General features: G+C 43.1%; 1 protein-coding gene across 5 annotated transcripts in view; it reads right to left on the bottom strand.

Annotated features, from left to right (window-relative positions):
* The window catches only part of LOC308061731 (solute carrier family 12 member 7-like), a 78,141-nt gene extending 60,155 nt beyond the window's left edge, over positions 1-17,986 (bottom strand). The window contains exons 1-2 of one of the 5 annotated variants that reach the window (XM_080382126.1): positions 17,691-17,986; positions 243-337 (exon numbers count right to left, since the gene is read on the bottom strand). In XM_080382126.1, coding sequence (XP_080238252.1) covers positions 243-337; positions 17,691-17,814 — 219 coding nt within the window. In that variant the 5' untranslated portion in view covers positions 17,815-17,986. Of the gene's footprint in view, positions 1-242; positions 338-7,709; positions 7,852-13,812; positions 16,840-17,690 lie in introns of those variants that run through there. The other 4 variants (XM_080382122.1, XM_080382124.1, XM_080382125.1 and 1 more) reach the window with 4 other exon arrangements.
* Between the last annotated feature and the right edge of the window lie 538 nt (positions 17,987-18,524).

Raw genomic sequence — 18,524 nt, 5'->3', positions numbered from 1 at the left:
AATTATTGTACTTGCCTATACCGATAAACTAAAACATAGAAGGAAGAAAAAAAAATATCTTAGCACATCATTACATCACGCAAATTCACTGAAAAGCAATGTTACCAAACTACTGAAATGTTATTCAAATGATTTTCCCCCCACTAAATTTCAGAAGAGAAAGAAAACAGTGTTGCATTTTTTCATCTTACTAGCAGAACCTCAATCTAAGGTGAAATATGTTTTGGGGATATTTAACTTACCTCAAAGAGAGCCATATTCTTTCCTTCATACATGTTTTCTCTGTCCATCTCTGCATTGTTAATAAACGGACTACTTTCCCTGGCAATCCCATCCCCTGGTGGAAGAGCGCAACAATCAGAAACAAAAGGAAAAGAAAAAACACGAGGTATACCATAAAAGGAATAGTAAGAACTTATTCTATCTAATACTGGAGGTGGCTGCCAAACACTATGTCTTCAGCCCAGACACATGGGCTCAGTGTCCTCATTTAAGGAAAATAAGTTTACCAGTCTGATCACTGTATAGTGTTCTGCCTTTTAAATATTACTTACTACTCCTCAATACATATACTGGTATCTCCCCTCTCCCACCTTTCTAGGTTGCTTAAAATAAAAGCACTTGATAACAGAACTTCACATAATCTTTCTGGGCAGCAAGAACAACCTACCTTTTCATTACTGCTGACTCTCTCAAAACAAGCTCCAGTAGTTGAGCCAGGATTTATTTTAAAAATCATGTAAAAGGAATTCTTTTGTAAAGCTTGTGGGGACTCTCCATGATGTGCTAATATTGTTATGATTTAACCCCAGCCAGCAATTAAGTACCACGCAGTTGCTCACTCACGCACCCTACACACACACAATCTTCTGGGACGGGGAAGAGAATCAGAAAAAGGTGAAACTCATGGGTTGAGATAAGAACAATTTGATAATTGAAATAAAAAAATAAGGGTGTGTGTGAGAAAATAAAACCCATGAAAAAACAAGTGATGCACAACTCAGTTGCTCACCACCTGCTGACCGATGCTCAGCCAGACCCTGAGCAGCGATCAGCCCACCCCAGCCAACCCTCCCCCCAGTTACACACTGAGCATGGTTCTATGGTATGGAATATCCCTTTGCCTAGTTCAGGTCAGCTGCCCAAGCTCTGCTCCCTCCCAGCTTCTCGTGCACCTGCTCAGTGGCAGAGCATGGGAAACTTGAAAAGTCCTTGATCTAGAATAAGCACAACTTAGCAACAATTGAAGCATCAGTGTGTTATCAACATATTCTCATATTAAATCCAAAACACAGCACTGTACCAGCTACTAGGAAGAAAATTAACTCTATTCCAGATGAAACCAGGACACATTTTTTTCTATTCCTTATTGAAATATCAATCTCATTAAGCTGCAGCAAACCTGACCTGCTTTGGCACACCTCTGGGAAAAAACAAACAAACAAACAAAAAACAAAAAAAAAAAAACAAACAAAAAACCAAAGCCACACACAAAACACAGCACACTTTCACTGCCTTCCAGCCCACGTAATACAAAAGCTGTTACATGCCAATGCTGTTACAACATTGGCATTTCCAAGCAGTCTCAAGTGCTTGCCTACGCCACTTCACCTGGCTGCTTTTGCCCTTATATTCACAAGTTACATCAATAGCACCTACACAACCTCTTCACTATAGAATTAAGAAACCGCAGGACAAGCTGTACTCTTTTCCCTGTGTCCCCCACTCTGCCCCCTCCAGGACACTTCCCCCCACATGAAGTCCCAGAACAAAGCTCTCGCAAACATGGACACAAGTCTCAGCACAAAGTATTATCTTCTAATAAAGACAGAAATAGATCTCAGTCCCTCGAGCAGATAAGTGACTAGATCCCCAACAGATTTCCTACCACTCTCCGTAACTCCCTTGTCCAATAGACTCTCCATAGTATCACTATACTTACTGGTATCATGACAAAGCTGCCGCACACTATCATAAAAGACTCAAGAGACAGCTATTGTCTATTAGGGCTCTAGAATTAATTCCATGATCCAGAGAAGAACTGTTGATGAATTCATTCACAGCTACTGTTCTTATCCAATGTATCTCCTCCCACACATAGCTTTCAGCTTTCATTTTTCTGTTTCTCTACAGTTCATTAATTGGTTTCCCATTGCTTTGAGTCCTACAGCCTGGGTAGGTCCCCCTCCTCCAACAATGCTTAATACAAGGCCAGAAGAAGGAACACTGTGAACACAGAAGAATCTCCCTCACAGACCAGCACCTTGAGATGTTTCACAGTGCATGAAACATGCTGGTTTGGCACGAGATTACCCGAGAAATTGGTATTTCTCCTTTAATCAGCTCCACTGTACTCAGAAGGTTGTTAGGTTTTCCATAGGCAACAAAAAATAGCTCTGTACCCAAGCAAATACATACAGATTCCTCTCATCATTTTGCTAATGTGTACGAGCACTAGAACTTCCTAGTTAAGACACTGCAGTTTCTTCCCAAGATTTTTGGAACAATGTATTTCTTTTAGCTCCATTCCTTGAATCTGCCTTATTTTTGTTGAAGTTTTCAGAAAACATTCATTAAAAAGCACATTCCAAGTTAAAATAAAAATAAGGTTGCTTGATATTTGTCCTGCTAAGACTACACTTCTATTGACTTTCTCACCTATTGACAGCCAGTAGCTGTACTTATTAAATATTTGTACTCCTTTTGGGGTACTTCCAACCCCTTCAGAAAGGATTACGCTTCAATAAGTGAGCTGGGGAATTTCAAGTATTGTTTTTCTCTCATACAGAGTGTAATGTCACTAAAGTTACTCCTCCAGCAGGTATCTAAAACATCAGAAGGGTAGGCAAATGAATAATGCGAATGAGTATTCACAATTCTGAGGTTAAAGAATACACTTTCTGGAGGCACAGTACCGAGATGCTAATTTTTAAGCATTTTAAATTGTAGGTAGAATAGTGAAGTCTTATATGCTTGGTTTTTTGAAACAGTTACTTGGCTTTGCTCCAATACGAAAGAGCTCAGAGCACAAGGTCTCTTAACAAACAAGTCTTGTCAAATGCACCTAAGACTTCACATGGAAAAGCCACAGAACTCAGGTTTCAAATTCTTCAAATCCTTTTCCAGTGTTTCCCACCAACGTTCTACCTATTTTAAAGCTTTCTAATGCTAGTCTTCAAAATAGCATGTCACCACCAGGCTCTGGAGAAGTCTTCTGATTATTTATTACAGTTGTCTCTTTTTGTATTTTGTGAATGTTTGGTACAGCTATTTGAAAGAGGATCAATACTGGAAAAGCAACCACAAAAATGTACTGACAAGTACTCTCTCATGTGCAGTTGGCTGACTAATCCTACAATTATGAACACCTATGAACAAGCTCCTTTGAGTTTTCAGCATTGTTGTCAACAAAATCATATTTGACTGTAAATTAAAACAAACACTACCTTTGGGAGCACATTTATTTAATATGCTTAGACATACAGTGAGCCTTAAAAACATGTAACTCAAACAGCGATGTATTACACCATCCAGTAAAAAGAACTAGTTTTAGGACCTCAACACAAAGTCAACAATATATTGAAGTTAACAAAATAAGCTATCCCAATCTTCAGGTCATCCCTTCTTCAAAAGAAGGGATTCATTTGAAAACCAGAACTAAAAAAAAAAAAAAAAAATGGCAGGATTTACAGTTTCCACAAATGCGGTAAACATCACCTCTGGTGCATCAAGTGGAAATGAACAAACAGAAAAAACTGTTTTGGTTGCTTCCACAGAGGTAACATGGAATATAGAAATACGTATTTCATTCCACTAGCCAGTCTCAAGCCATTTATAGCTTTATGTTTTAACCCTACTCCCTCAAGTTCTGCGTGGAAGCTTAAAGACAATCAAACCATAGAATCATTAAGGTTGGAAAAGACCCTTAAGATCAGAGTCCAACAATTAACCTAACACTACCAAGTCCACCAATAAACCATGCCCCTAAGCACCACACCTATAGATCCTTTAAAATACCTCCAAGGATGGTGACCCAACCACTTTCCTGGGCAGCCGGTTTCAATGCCTGACAAGCAAATCATCCTTCCCACAGGCTTCTTTGAAATTGCGCCAACTTAAACTCTTCTCAGGCATGGAGGCGAGTTAAACATACAAAAAAAATTGTAACTTCCAATGTAGCTTTAGACGTTCCTCTAAGATGCATGCATCTTCTGGAATCCAACTACACCTTCTGCAATTAAAGCACTCCAAAAAAATCTATACTTACTGTTGCTTGATTACTGAAAGTAATTCATGTTATGAGGGTTTACAGGCAGAAATCTTAAATCTGAATTAGATTACCAGCCCATCTGAGCCACTCATCTGGGACCACCACTGGTATCAAGAGATTCATAAGAAAGGCAAATTAAAACAACAACAGTCTTCCATGGGCTTGATTATGGTATGTCTCCTCTGTCTTACAACACACAAAACCCACACCTGTTGATGTGCCACTCCATTCCACCCAACGTAAGGTGACCAAAGCCTAAGCTCCAGAAATAAATCTGTGTCCCGTCCCCCCCGAAATACATACTTAAAAATTATTATTACTATTTCTTAATCTGCTATGGTATGTTCACATACTGTAACACAACCCCTGTGCTTACTGATGGACCAGCAGACAAAGTAAAGTCATAACTAGTGTACTTTTCCTAGAAGCCTGTCTGGCATTTTCTGTATTGATGGGACACGCAAAAACTCCTACTCTTGATTTCTAGAGACACTCAAACACTGCCACCAGTGTAACTATATTTACATAGAAATTAGCTGCAATATTCTATTTGCTACATGAGATACACAGCTGTAAGCAGAGAAGGCAGGAGATACGTCTTGTTTGGGAGGTAATATTCAGAATGTTCATGTAGATGATCACAACGTTCACTCCCACATACCCTAGCCCCCCGACTGCTGATGAACCGTAACCCACACAAGCTATCACCCTAGTCTCACACTAGCTGCAAGTTTAGAACTGCCAATGCCATTAGATGGTTTCTCCTTAACATGTCCACATACCAAACAAAACTTACGTCAGAAATATGTCTGTGTGTCACAGTTCAAAGTGTTGGTCAAACAGGCAGAAGACAGCACTTCGTTCAAATTCCTCAAGAAGTTTCAGAGCAATGATCCTCACAAACACTGACAGGTAGAATACTTGGAGTTATGTTAACAGTTGCTAAGCTGATCCAAACTGATGCATTTTATACAGTGTAGGACGGAACCCAACAATACAGCTTAAACAGGCAGAAGCCACCTTTGCCAAAGAGGCGGCCCTCTCACTTCCTACTCACCCATTTGCATCCCCGTATCACACTTCCTCACACAAACAGAACTATTCATTCTAAGTGCAACAGTGGTGTGTTCTTAATGCTGAGTTGGGAGGGAGTTGCTTTGCTTTTGGTTTTATTCTTGCTGCTACTTCCTTAGCATTGATACCAATATTACTAAATCACAGAACTATAGTGGTTGGGTTTCTCCCTTTCCCACTCCTCCCCAGGCCCCTGAATCAAAGGAGGTAGAGTATGAAATAAATAAATAAATAAATAGTTACAAGGTGTCTAAAGAGAAGTGGAGCAGGCCTTGGCGTAAAAGAAGGAAATGATCAAGTGATCCTAAATTTGCATTAGGATGCCTGTTCAAGAGATTAAGGACAAAAATGTTAGACCATCTAATCTGATTTCCTGTCTTTCCACTGGTCGCAGAATTTAATTTCTGCATTAGGCTCTATAACTGTGAAAAAAAAATACTGAAAACTGACCAGTGTATCTCTTGATGCTTCCAGAACTGAAATAAGAAGGAAAAAAATCTATCAATTTATCTTTATAAAGATTAAGGTTTTCTTAATTACTTGAAAAATTTCAAACAAGTTGTTCCTTATTTCTATTTAAATTTTGCTTTTTTCAAACTTGTAACTATAACATCCTAGTACACCTTCCAAATTTTAACCACTCGCACTTAATATTTTCTATCTGTGAAACTAACAATACTTATCAAATCACTTTGAGGTTCCTTTTGAAAAACTGAAACACTTCTGTGCATAAAACATTTTCCTAACCTTCAATAATTTTTGGCAGCAATCTCTCCAGTTTTTAAGTTAAGCAAAAAAATAAAATAAAATTCAAACTTCAGAAGTCAAAACACAGCCTTCTAACACTAGTCTCAATCATGCTATTTACAGAAGTATAATCATCACCTCTCTACTCCCAAGGATCAGCTAGCCCTCCTTACCACAGTATTAAACCAAGCTCATGCTATTCTATTCCAGTCTGACCCCTAAATCCTTCCCAGATTCACTGCTTCCTCACTGTCCCACACTGTAGCTGTCATTACTGTTCACATTCAATAAGTGCTCCTATTTCCCTTTGCATTCAAACACATTCTGTTCAAAAAAGCAAGCATCTGTCTCTTGTCATGCTGTAAGAATTCAACATCTGAAAAATAAAAGCGAATTTGTTTTATATGACAAAAGATTACAGGTGGTATTCAAAGAAGAAAGAGGGATCTTAAACTTTTGAACCACATGGCCTGAAATAAGATAGCTTGGCTAAGATAAGGTGTAACTGTTTTCTAAACAAGCACACGTGTAAAACTAAAAAGCTTTGCTTTCCACTAGAAATTTCTAGCTTTATATGCTGTTGTCTAAAGCAGAACACAGTTGAAGAATACTACTTCGCAGAAAAGTCATAACCTTTCATAGTTTCTAAAGAGCAACTCAATTACACTCAATGTACCTTGAAGTAGTTTCTGGTTTCTGATTAGCCAGATACAGATGAAAAATAACAGTTAATAAAAAATATGGTAGCATTTTCATTAAGTTAGTATTTGGTCACATTAGAATACACTACAGACCAAGAATATGAACATGAGATCCGGTCCGCGCAAGAGTAAACAAGCATTTACCATTAATGTAAATAAACTTTTTAAAGTAAAAAGCACCTAACTTACAAGTCACTAAAACTGACATATAGAAGCGTCACGTCCAAGAAAGCTGCCTGTGGCAAAAACTGTAATTCCATGCTCTCTATCATGCATATTTCCTATATGCCCAAATTTTTGATTGGCAGGCAACTAAAGAGAACTCACACAATCCTGAAAATGTAACTTTCTACCACTCCTAATCCAAACATATATAGAAGTATTCGTTAGAGCTTTAACATAAACTCAAATTTTCCAACTTGACCTCGCTTTAATTCAAATTATGAAAAGGCAGGAATAACTTTGAACAAATCTTACCTCTGAATTTTTGTATCAGATGAGTTTAAGAATTCAGTGCAATCTACTTCAAAGTTGTAGGTTATCTGGGTTTTTCAGTAAAGAAATGTCTAAATATGTTTACTATATCACCAATTTCTTGTATTATTTTTATCAATGACGAGTGCAATTTATGTAAGTTATCCTGAAAAGCAGAACAAGGTGTACTTAAGCTCCTTATAAACCCTTTTACATAATGGAGGATTCTAATATTACATCCATCACCTACCTTATCAACATCACTAAAATTTAGCTTTCCTTTACTTAGGCTACTACTATAATCAAGCACAGCCTATTTCTAATGAAAACATACTGAAAAAGCTCTTTATAAATTCTTTCTAATATAGCTGGAAGTACAAACCCTGCTATTTCAGAAGAAGAGTCATTAGAACTGTGGTATTGTCTTTTAAAAAGAGACTCACTTGGATTTGGCCCACTTTCTTCATAGTCTTGTTCACTCATGATTAAGGAAAAAAATCAAGTCATTCCCCTCTGCTGATTCTTCACGTATCAAGAATTGAAACAGGGAACTGACAGTTGCTTCCTCTCAGCTTTGTGTAAGACCTTAAATCCTGTTTCTTACTAGTATTGGATTAATCCTGAAACAAGTCATTAAGGCTTTACGCAGCGTGAAGCATGCACATGACACAGAACTACATGACAGTCACAGAACTCTCTAAAGAGAATTAAGCTGGAGGATTTCCGTCAGGAATAAACACTATGCTTAGTAAAACGGGCAGGATCAAGTTACTAAAACATCCCACGTCTTCACCTAATATTAAATACATTTAAAGTTTTCTTTCTATCAAATAAATTCACTTCAAAATACTTCCACTAAACAGATCAAGACACATTAGCAATAAGTAGTATTAACCTATTTGAAAGATCTATCTACTATTAAAAAAGCCCATTTTATTCATCAAGTATATACTGCCAAATCTTAAGCAAGTTAACTGTAAATATAGCTGCTAAACATTGATTTTATGTAGGAAAGAGCCTGCATTAATTGCAATTAAGATGTAGCATATAAAAAGCACTTTATAATTCTAGCAACTCTGTAAGCATTCTTTTTAAAATCAAGTACTTTGATATTATAAAGGGTCCTCTTTAAGACTGGCTGCGTAATTTGTTAATTCTCTTTCAAATCAGACATATCCCCATTTTCCAGTTTATGCATTAATCTATTTCACACATTCTATACCAGACTTAAACAATATCATACAACCTGTTTTGATTCTATTAAAGGGACGTTACTGCTTAGAACAGGCTAGTTCCTGTAGGCAAATCTTTGAATTACATCCAAAATCTGCTTTTCTCTGTGATCCTAACACCCTATGCCACAAGCATGGTCAACTGTGGAAAGGCTGAAAGGGTTGAAGGCTCCTTCCAAGCCCACTTTCCAAAGTTCCTCCATCCTAGAACCAGCTCTGGTGCTTGCTGAGCCTCTAAGAGAGCTGCTTTAACTCACCAATGCTGCAGAAGCCTGCCTCCATGTACCTCCCATCTTGATTTTTTGGATCCCACCCCCCACCCCGGGAATGCTTCTTGTCCCTCACTAAGAAAAATATAGTGGCCTGTGCAACTCCTCAGCAGATGTTCCACAAAGCAAGAAAGGCCAGTAAAGGGATAGAGATGGGACTGGTCACTAATCGATGGCAGCAAGCTATCTGGTTGTTTATCTTCATGTCCTGGGAAGTTTCTATCAGGACATTTCTACAGGTAACAAAGCGAAGTTCTGATGTATTTTCAAGGATGTTCTAAACTTTCCTTTCTGAAGCTAGAAGAAAAACATGCAAGCTTCCTATCCTTCAGGACTGGAATTAATCTCCTAAAGGTTTTATTCTCTTCATAAAATAAGTTTGTAGGAAGATGCTTTTAATTTTTAAAAGTTTCAAACTTGCGTGTCCCTTGTTCTATTTCTTGCCTTCTGACAAGTTTTCAATTTCTTCTTTGAAAGGGAAAGGATTTTTTTCAGAAGATAAAAGTTTAAAAACAATTAATAATAATTTTTGCACAGCAGTTACCACTCAACATCTTGCCTCCAAAAAACTCCCAGAATGACCTCCTAAACAGGTTGAATGCTGCTTATTTTTGGCTGCTATGGGTTAGCTAAAGGATACAGCTAATTAGGGTACCTGACTAAGAATGCTAGCTGCTGAAATCAAGAAGCAGATAATAAATACTGTCCAATTGACACAAACATTATTAAGCCACACTTTCCTATAGCTGTGATTCTAGGGCAATCATTTCTGTGATTCAGGGACCACCTTTTAAGTTCATATACTGTTAACTGCTCATTAATCCATTTCTGATGATTACCGTCAGACCTTGAAAAATAAGTAGGTAACACTTCTGATGCCCTAAAACTCAAGGATGGCAATTTTGAAGGTTGAAAAGCTGCCAAAGAAACAGTTACACCTCCTGCAAAGCAGGGTCAGGGCAGCATAGCAAGAACCTAGTGTCGCACAACCTAATGCATCAAAACTTTGTCCAGTTTTGCAACTATTGAAAAATTGCATATCAAATCAGAGACTGCAGTTTTCATAGACTTCATGCATAGGTTGACCTTGGCTAGTCGCCAGGCACCCACCACGCTGCTCCATCACCCATCCCCACCCCCCGCCTCAGCAAGGCAGGAGGAGAAAATAAGATTAAAAAGTTCGTGGGTCAAGACAAGGACAGGGAGATCACTCAGCAATTACAGTCATGGGCAAAACAGATTGACTTGGGGAAATGAATTTAATTTACTGTCAATTAATAAGAGAGCAGGGTAATGAGAAATAAGAACAAACCTAGAAACACCTTCCCCTCACCCCTCCCTTCTTCCCAGGCTCAACTTCACTCCCGATTTCTCTCCCTCCTCCCCCTGCGCAGCACCAGGGGTCAGGAAACAGGCATTGCAGTCAGTTCATTACACGGGATCTCTGCCGCTCTTTCCTCCTCACGCTCTTCCCCTGCTCACCCTTGGTGTGACAGATCTCCATGACCTTCTCCAGTATAGGGTCCTTCCTACAAGCTGTAGTTCTTCAAGTACTGCTCCAGCACGGGTCCTTTCCATAGGGTCACCAGTCCTTCAGGAACAGACTGCTCCAGCGTGGGTCCCCCCTGGGGTCACAGGTCCTGCCAGCAAACCTGCTCTGGCATGGGCTCCTCTCCACAGCCAACAGCTCCTGCCAGAAGCCTGCTCCAGCCTCCTTCAGGGCACATCCACCTGCTGTAGTGTAGGGTCCTCCGTGGGCTGCAGGGGGGATATCTGCTCTACCGTGGGCCTCCATGGACTGCTGGGGACAACCTGCATCATACCGCCATGGTCCTTCACCATGGCCTGCAGGGGAATCTCTTCTGCTCTGGCACCTGGTGCACTTCCTGCCTCCTCCTACACTGACCTTGGTGTCTGCAGGGGACTTTCTCTCACATATTACTCTTCTCTCTTAGATGCTGTTGTGCAGCTTTTTTTTTTTTTTTTTACCTTTTCTTACCAACATCACCAATGGGCTCAGCTTTGGCTGGTGGCAGGCCCCTCTTGGCAGCCAGCAAAACTGACTGTGTGACATGGGGGCAAGCTTCTGGCATCTTCTCACAGAAACCACCCCTGTAGCCCCCCCGCTACCCAATGCACTTCACCATGTATTTTTGTTTCAGCAGGGAAGGAAAGAATGCTCATAACCACTGCCAGGAGCAATGACACCTTCTCCATGGAATTTGTCTTTGCTGCCTGGGCTGGTTGTGGCTGGGACAGAGTTAATTTTCCTCGCAGCAGCTACTACGGGGCTATGTTTTGGATCTGTGCTGGGAACAGCGTTGATAAGGCAGAGATGTTTTCATTACTGCTGAGGGTGCCTGCACAGAGCCGAGGGCTGTTCTGCCTCTCACCCCACCCGCAGCGAGCAGGCTGGGGGGCACAAGGGGCTGGGAGGGGCACGGCTGGGACAGCTGCCCCCAGCAGACCCATGCATAGGGTCTGTCGCATAGGACACCATGCTCAGCACAAAGCTGGGGGAAGGAGGAAGCAGGGGGGGATGTCTGGAGTGTACAAAAAGAAAAACGGGTAGGAGAAACCATTTAAATTGGCAGAATTCATTTTAACCAAGCAACGCATTGCGGGGGTAGAGCAGAATGGAACACTCAAGCTTTAATATTTCTACTCAGATTCAGAAAATATGTCCCCTGTGATAACATTCTATAGTTCATTAGTCTGGAGAGCAAGTAAAAATAGTGCTAATTGTTTCATTCCCCATGCTTTAGTATCTATTTTTATGTAAAGCAACAACAGAGTTCAAAGATGCAGGAAAAATTACTCAGGACAGTGCTGCCAAAAGAGTGTTCTTCTGTGTTGGGCTGGGCTGAAACAATACTGGTTTTTTGCAATGAGCTGATTGAAGGAAATAAAGCCTCTTCAAACATCTTTTCAAAACCAACTGGTTTTCTGTCATTAGCTAGTTTTTTGCCAATTTGGCTCCCTAAAACAGTTCACAAGCAGTAGCACTAGAGGGACTAGAAATACTTTTTCTCCCCAGCAGCAGCTAATAAAATCTGCTGCTACGCAGTAACAAACTACACCCCTTACCAAAAGCAACCTTTACAACACTACCTGTGAGCATTTCACAGGGTCACGTCACAATTTTAACACCACATTACAAGCAAAGTTCTGTTATGAAAACCAGTAAAAACCAGTTACACCAGAAGACGTTTACTCACCACATTCTGATGGCTGCAAAAGTATTATCACCAAAAGAGAAGTCAGCAATAAGAGATCACAGTAATAATATTTTCATTACAGGATCAGAGAACTTAAAATTATGAGGGTTGACATCACTATATTTGATGTTCCTTTCTCCTGGAATATACTATTTTAAAGTTACTTTATGACTAGAATTATTTACATTTAGCTCTTTAAGCAATAAGTACAGTAAAAGAACATGAGCATTTCACTCACAAAAAATTAACACAAGAGATATAAATCATTATTTTTATTCCGTTTCAGTTATTAAGATCCCCTACTTCACAAAAAAACTGTCAAAACTGCAATGGTCTAAAACAAGTGTTTGACCAGTTACAAAATGCTAAGTGACCACTTACTCCACAGCGATGTTAGTTAATTCTGCCTCCTTTATTTGCCCCCATTTCCCTTCAGGCTATCAATAGCTAACAGAAACACTTATATTCACGATGATATATACAGCTGTATTCAACAGTGAAAGGATCAACTACAGCACCCTGGCAGAGCTGGGCATACATCAGAACAGGCAATGCCCCTCAAAGCCAAGAAAATCCCTATGTATAACTCCCATGCCTGTGATCAAATGTCAGCCGTGCGTTTATCTGCAACAGGAATATTTTCCATTCCAACATTGTATTACACAAGATGACACCAGGGTGGTGAGGAAGGACACCCAACAGAGCTTCCGTAAAGGGAGATTCCATCTCACATGTCTAAGAGAGTTCTTTGAAAGAATCCACGAGCACATGGATAATGGAAACCTAATTTATACAGTTTGCCAAGATCTCCAGAAGACATCTGATTAAGTCCTTCTCTGAACATACTCAGGGCAATAGAGCAGCCATAGAATAAGAGAGAAGATATAAGATAAGGCAGAGGTAAATAACCGAGTAAGAAAATAGAAGACAAATATGGTCTACTCTCAGAGATGGGAGATGGTCACTGAAGTTGTGCTGGGACACATGCCGTTCCACACATTAATAAAAAACAGTAACAAAAATAAAAAAACATGAGGTGCCAGAGATGTGACAGTGAAACCATTTCAAGTTATTTAGGATAGTCAAGGTACAGGCTGACTGTGGAGAGGTGCAGATCTCCAAGACTAAATGACTGTTAAACCAACAGGCAAAATCTGATGCAGAAATTTAAGAGTAGATATATGCATATGTGAAGGAATGCAATCCTAAACCAGCTGGGCTCCAACTGACTGTTACCTCTCATGAATGAGATAGTCTCATTGTGATTGTTTCATAAAAACACTAGTTCAATAATCACTTTTCAAACCACAGTCTGAACATTGGGAATGAAATGAGGGAAAAGTCCATGTTAGACAAAGATGTGGAGAGGAAATAATAAAAAAAAAAATGTATCACTGCTTGTTCACAACTTGATTACCATGCACAATTCTGGAACCTCCCCCATTTCAAAATGAACAGAAGTGAGAAAAAGTTCAGAGGAAGACAGAAAGTAGAACAATTAAGTATGGAATAGCTTCCATGCAAAGAATGATCAAATAAAAAGTCTTCAGTTTGGAAAAATGATAATAGTGTTAAGATGGGACAAGGTTAATAATCTTGAGTGATCTGGAGAGGGACCTGACAAGTATTAACGTGATTTGATGCCCTTAATCTGATGACTGGATCAGAAAACAAACAAGAGGTAACTTGCCTTTAAGCAGCAGATCTTACTGCCACAGTTTCTCAAGTGCCAAAAACATATGTTAATTCCCGACTACATAGACAACGTAAGAAAAATTCACTGACTGTGTTTAGAATACAAACACTTAGAACACACTCTAAACTCACCAAAAAATGAGAAACAAATCCAGTTTCATTGAAGGATCATCTTTTTCTGGCCCACAAGTTGTTAAAGCCTGGAAGAACGTGTGGAAAACAGTATCATATTTGCCAACTCATGCTTGCATGCATATCCCTAGACCTGAACCTTTAGCTGGCTAAGCAGATGAGCAAGGCAGAGAGGGATAACTAACCTGGGGAGAGATTAAAGAAGAAAAAAGTGAAGACATCAGTTTGCATTTTTTCAGGGTACAGAAAACTGGACAAACTGCAATGGGATGAAGGGAAACATGTAAAACCCTATTTTTCTGTACAGATGAAGTTCTGAACTACAGACTGGTTCTATGTTTGAGCAGAAGCCAACAGAGTATACTGGATATCTCAGTGAGATTAGCTTGTCTTCCCTCTGTTGCATATACACCTGCCTCAACCATTTTCTGGTTTTCCAGGAATTAGCATTTTACAGGAATTCACAGCATTCATGCTACTTTAGTTACGTGATGACTTCTTGGTAGATGAACAGGTTAATCACTGATATGCTTTGTATTCGAGGGTCTTCAATTTAAAAGAGTTTGCAGGAGTTAGTTCTCTTATTGGTTTCTAAAACAGACACTGCTGTGGCTAGGTAAATAATACTATGAGATTCTAAAAATACTAGTTATGCTTTGAAACAGCTGACATGCAGACCTGCTAGTGAAAGACAGATTTGATTAACTTTACAAAGCTTTGCCAGTTATCCAATAGTCGTTACTGACACATGAGAAGAAAACAAACAAAAAACTCAACACAAATTAAAGCCAGAATTTCTCACAAAAGTTCATCCATTATCACCTACCACCTGTTTCCTTCTCCTCTTCAGCCAGTTACTATTTCCTGAATACCCTTCCCTGGGAGTGTGTTTTAAACACATGAAAAGACACAGGTACATATGGTTCTGCACAGGCACATATGCCTTCTGAAATTTTGTGCATATTTGAGTCAGCAGGCTCCAACACTCAATGACATGGTTCAGTCCAAGCATAACACTCTACCTCCCTACTATTCCGAAGTACTACTCTGGCCAGTGCTATAACCAGCCAAAGAGCCACTCACCCATGTCTTCCCCTCCTTCACACATGTGAGGGTGTCACATAATCATCTCAAATTCTATAGCCTTCTATTTTTTTGGTTATGAAGGAGTGAAGAGCATAGAGTAAGAACATCCCAATTTACTCCATTATCACATAGGTAAGAGGTAAGTATCAGATAAGAACATGTGAAAGGGGATAAATGCATGGAATGGTAAGATACCAGAGCTACTTTACTGGTGATCTAATGGTTAAACAACATACACAACCTGCTGTGTTTTTTTGTTGTTGGGTTTTGGTTGGTTTAGGGTTTTGGTTGGTTGGCTTTGTAGATTATTTTTTTTTTTTTAAACAAGGTACTAGTGCAGTCAAATGAATTCCAGAACTACTTGGGTTTTAAGCCAGACAATTCAATCAAAACGGACAAAATTCTAGATTCCTGAACAACTGGAACAAAATTGTACACTGCGCTATACAGGCAAAGGATGAGCCAAAGGGGATGTTCCCATTCTCCCTCCTTTTTATCTCCACCTCTGCTCTCAGCCTTACCTGCCTCCCACCTTGACACAAGTCCAGCCATTCACAGACTTTCTGCAGTGCTCGCTCACCTCAACTCCCGAACAGGGGAAGCATGTCTTTCCCTCTGCAGTTTAGTTTTCTGCCAGTTTAGCACGTTGAACCAGCCCAGCAAAGTGTCTGATGAGCACCAAGGTCAAATGTAGGAAAAAGGAAGGGCACCCTGGGAAGGAAGTGATTTACTCCCTTGCGTTTTCCTTAAGGCTGGAGCAAGGAGAAAGGCAAATACTCCTTCTCCAAGCAGCAGGCTTTCAGATGAGCTTAACTGCAACTGGTTTTAGCTATACTAATATTTTAGGATCCTTTACAGTTTTCAGAAGAATGAGTCAAGGAGAATTATTTGATTACACAGCATTACCTTCACAATATTATGTATTACAGGTTTACATACCACAAACATCCATATAATACCCAAGGCAACATTCAGTATGTCCTAAACCTCTGCATCTGAGTATAGCATTTAATCTCGTAATGAAGGCAGAGCTCTCTGACTGTATCTTGTCTACAAGCTGATGCCTTCTCTCTTTCAGATCTTCCTCTCTACTCCCTGTTTTACAGGCACATTAACAGGAAGTCATACATAAATACATCCATTCACATGATACAGATCCAGAACAGGAGATAATTCAAATATATTGTACAAATGTAACTGCTAGTCCACACAAATTCTACTTGACTGCATGAAGAATTTTTTCTTTATTTAACCACCACTCTAAAGGTTAGAAATAAGCCACTATAAGAGTGCCAGTACCACTCTTACCCTCAGTCTCCCAAGATTTCCAAATGCTTGATATACACACAGGTTCTAACAACTCCTGTCTAACTACGCCTGTATTTTGAGATGTCATCTGAGCAAACACCGCAATCCACGCCTTTCTGACCAGCTCTTCTAACATGAGGGTGGCTGCCCAAACAGATTCACACTGCGCTGCAGTCATCCATCCAGCACACGAAACAAACTGTTGCCACAGTTTATACTATTTTGGTTTTTTTCTATTTCATTTAGTTTGAAAGAAAAAAGTGGCAGCTATTAGGACACTCGCTCACTGCTTGAATACACCAAAGGAAATGCAACTACACAGTGTATATATCTTTCATAGGTAGATAGGGGTCTGGGGGGAGAAAACAACCTAACTTTGTCAGCTTGGTGCTTTACTGGACCATCTTCCCAAGGAGTCTTTACGCAAAATGAAGTTAAAATAACGTAAATATATTGTTCGTCAAACACCCGTTTTCATCACTTTACATTCACACCCTACATCACATGGTATTACCCTTACTTATCTGTGATCTATACCACAAAAAGAAGCCATCATTACAAGGAGTCGCCTTTTGCAAAATCCCATTTTCCCCTGCGATCACCTAAGAAACACCCCAAACCCCTGGGAGCGCCGCCTGTAACAGCGCCCGACCCGCCGCGCAGGACGCGCCCGCCGCCGCGGAAGCCACGCCCCCTGCCCCGCCCCCGCTGCCGGCGGGGGAGCGCGGGGGCTGCTGAGCTCAAGCCGCCGCTTCCCGGGAGCGCCCCGGCACCGCGGCACCGCCGCTCCCGCCCCCCAGCGGGCGGGCAGAGCCCGGCACCCCGCTACAGGGGGCTCCTCCAGCCAGGCCCCCACCCAGCTCCACCGCGGGCTCCGCTCTGCCCCCGCGGCGGCCCCAGGGGCAAGGCCTGGCAGGAGGCGCGGCTCCCAGCGCTCCGCCAGGTACCGAGCGCCCACCCCGCCCGGCGCACGGCCGCCGGTGCGAGAGCACAGGGACCCGGGGCAGTCCGCGCTGGCCTCCCGCCTCTCTAGTGAGCGCCAGCGGGACGGGGCTTCTAAACAGCGCTTAACGGCTGGACCTGACGAACTCGGAGGTCTTTCCCGACCTGCGCGGGCAGCGGCACCGACCGGCCCGGCTCGCTCCGGCAGGCGGGAGGCGGCCGGGTCGCCCCACGCCGCCCTCGGGCTGCCTCGCTCCGCCGCCCGCGAGCACTTCCTCCTCTGGGCCAGCGGCGAGCGCTTGTGGAAACAAAGAGAAACAAGCTCCCGGCCACCGCGGGCGCCAGACCTTCGCCCTCTTCCCCAGCGCACTTCTCCACTTGGGCAGGTGGCGCCGGCACCGCCCGCCGCGGGGAAGCGGCGCGATCCCCCCGGAGGCTCCGGGGGCCCACCGGCGGCCGGCCGGCCCGCCCCGCTCCCCCGCGCAACGAGCGCCGGCGCTGCCCTCGGGCGCTGCCCCCCAGCACTTCCCCGCCTCGCTCACCGGAGCCCCGGTCCCTCTCGTCTTCCTCCTCCTCCTCCTCCTCCTGCCGCTGCCCATCCCGCTCCGCCGGCCCTCGCTCCTCGCCCTGCGCCTCTACCGGCACCACGGTGAAGCTGGTCGGCATGGCGCAGCCGGCCCCGGGACCCGCTGGCGCCTCCTCCCCGGGCAGCAGGCAGGGTACGGCGGGCGCTGCCGCCTGCCTCACGTGAGAGCCATTTCCTCACGCAGCGGGGGGCGGCGGCCGGCACCGAGCCCCCGCCCGCCCCCGCCCCTCGCCGCCTGACTGACGGCGCTGCCGCTGCTCCGGGGGGAGGCGGGGGCCGGGTCGCGGCGGGGCCCCCTCGGGGCCGAGGAGGAAGGGGAAGGGGGTGCTGCGGGGAGCTCGTGTTTACATACACGCAACTTGCCCGCTCGGAGCCGCGGCGAGTGGGCGGGAGGGTTCGCGCTGCCGCGCAGGGGAGCGGCGGGCTCCGGCGGGGAGAAGCCTCGGCCGCGGGTCAGGCTGCCGCGGGGCGGGGGGCGAGGGGGCCCGAGCCGCCCGGGGCTGTGCTGTCGGCTTCCAGCTGCGGCTGTGGGGCACAGAAAATGCCGCCTCTCCTCTCAAACCGTGCCTTGTAGGTAGGCTGGCAGCACCGGGCGGCTGCGCCGGGCGTCCCAGCCGACAGCCTGCCAAAGGCAACCAGACCGGGCTGCGGGGCCCTGACCCCCGGCCCTGAGGCGATGGCAGCGGGCGGAAGGCCCGAGCAGGAGCTGTGTGGGTCGCTTTTCGGACAGGTGGCGGAGAAGGCCCGCCTGCGCCTTGGGACCACCGGGAGATGCTGACGGTTCCCAGAA

The sequence above is a fragment of the Falco punctatus genome (genome assembly GCF_963210335.1).
Source record: "Falco punctatus genome assembly, chromosome: 4".
Taxonomy (NCBI): Eukaryota; Metazoa; Chordata; class Aves; order Falconiformes; family Falconidae; genus Falco; species Falco punctatus.
Note: the sequence above shows the minus strand (reverse complement) of the source record. Positions and strands in the feature narration are given on the sequence as shown.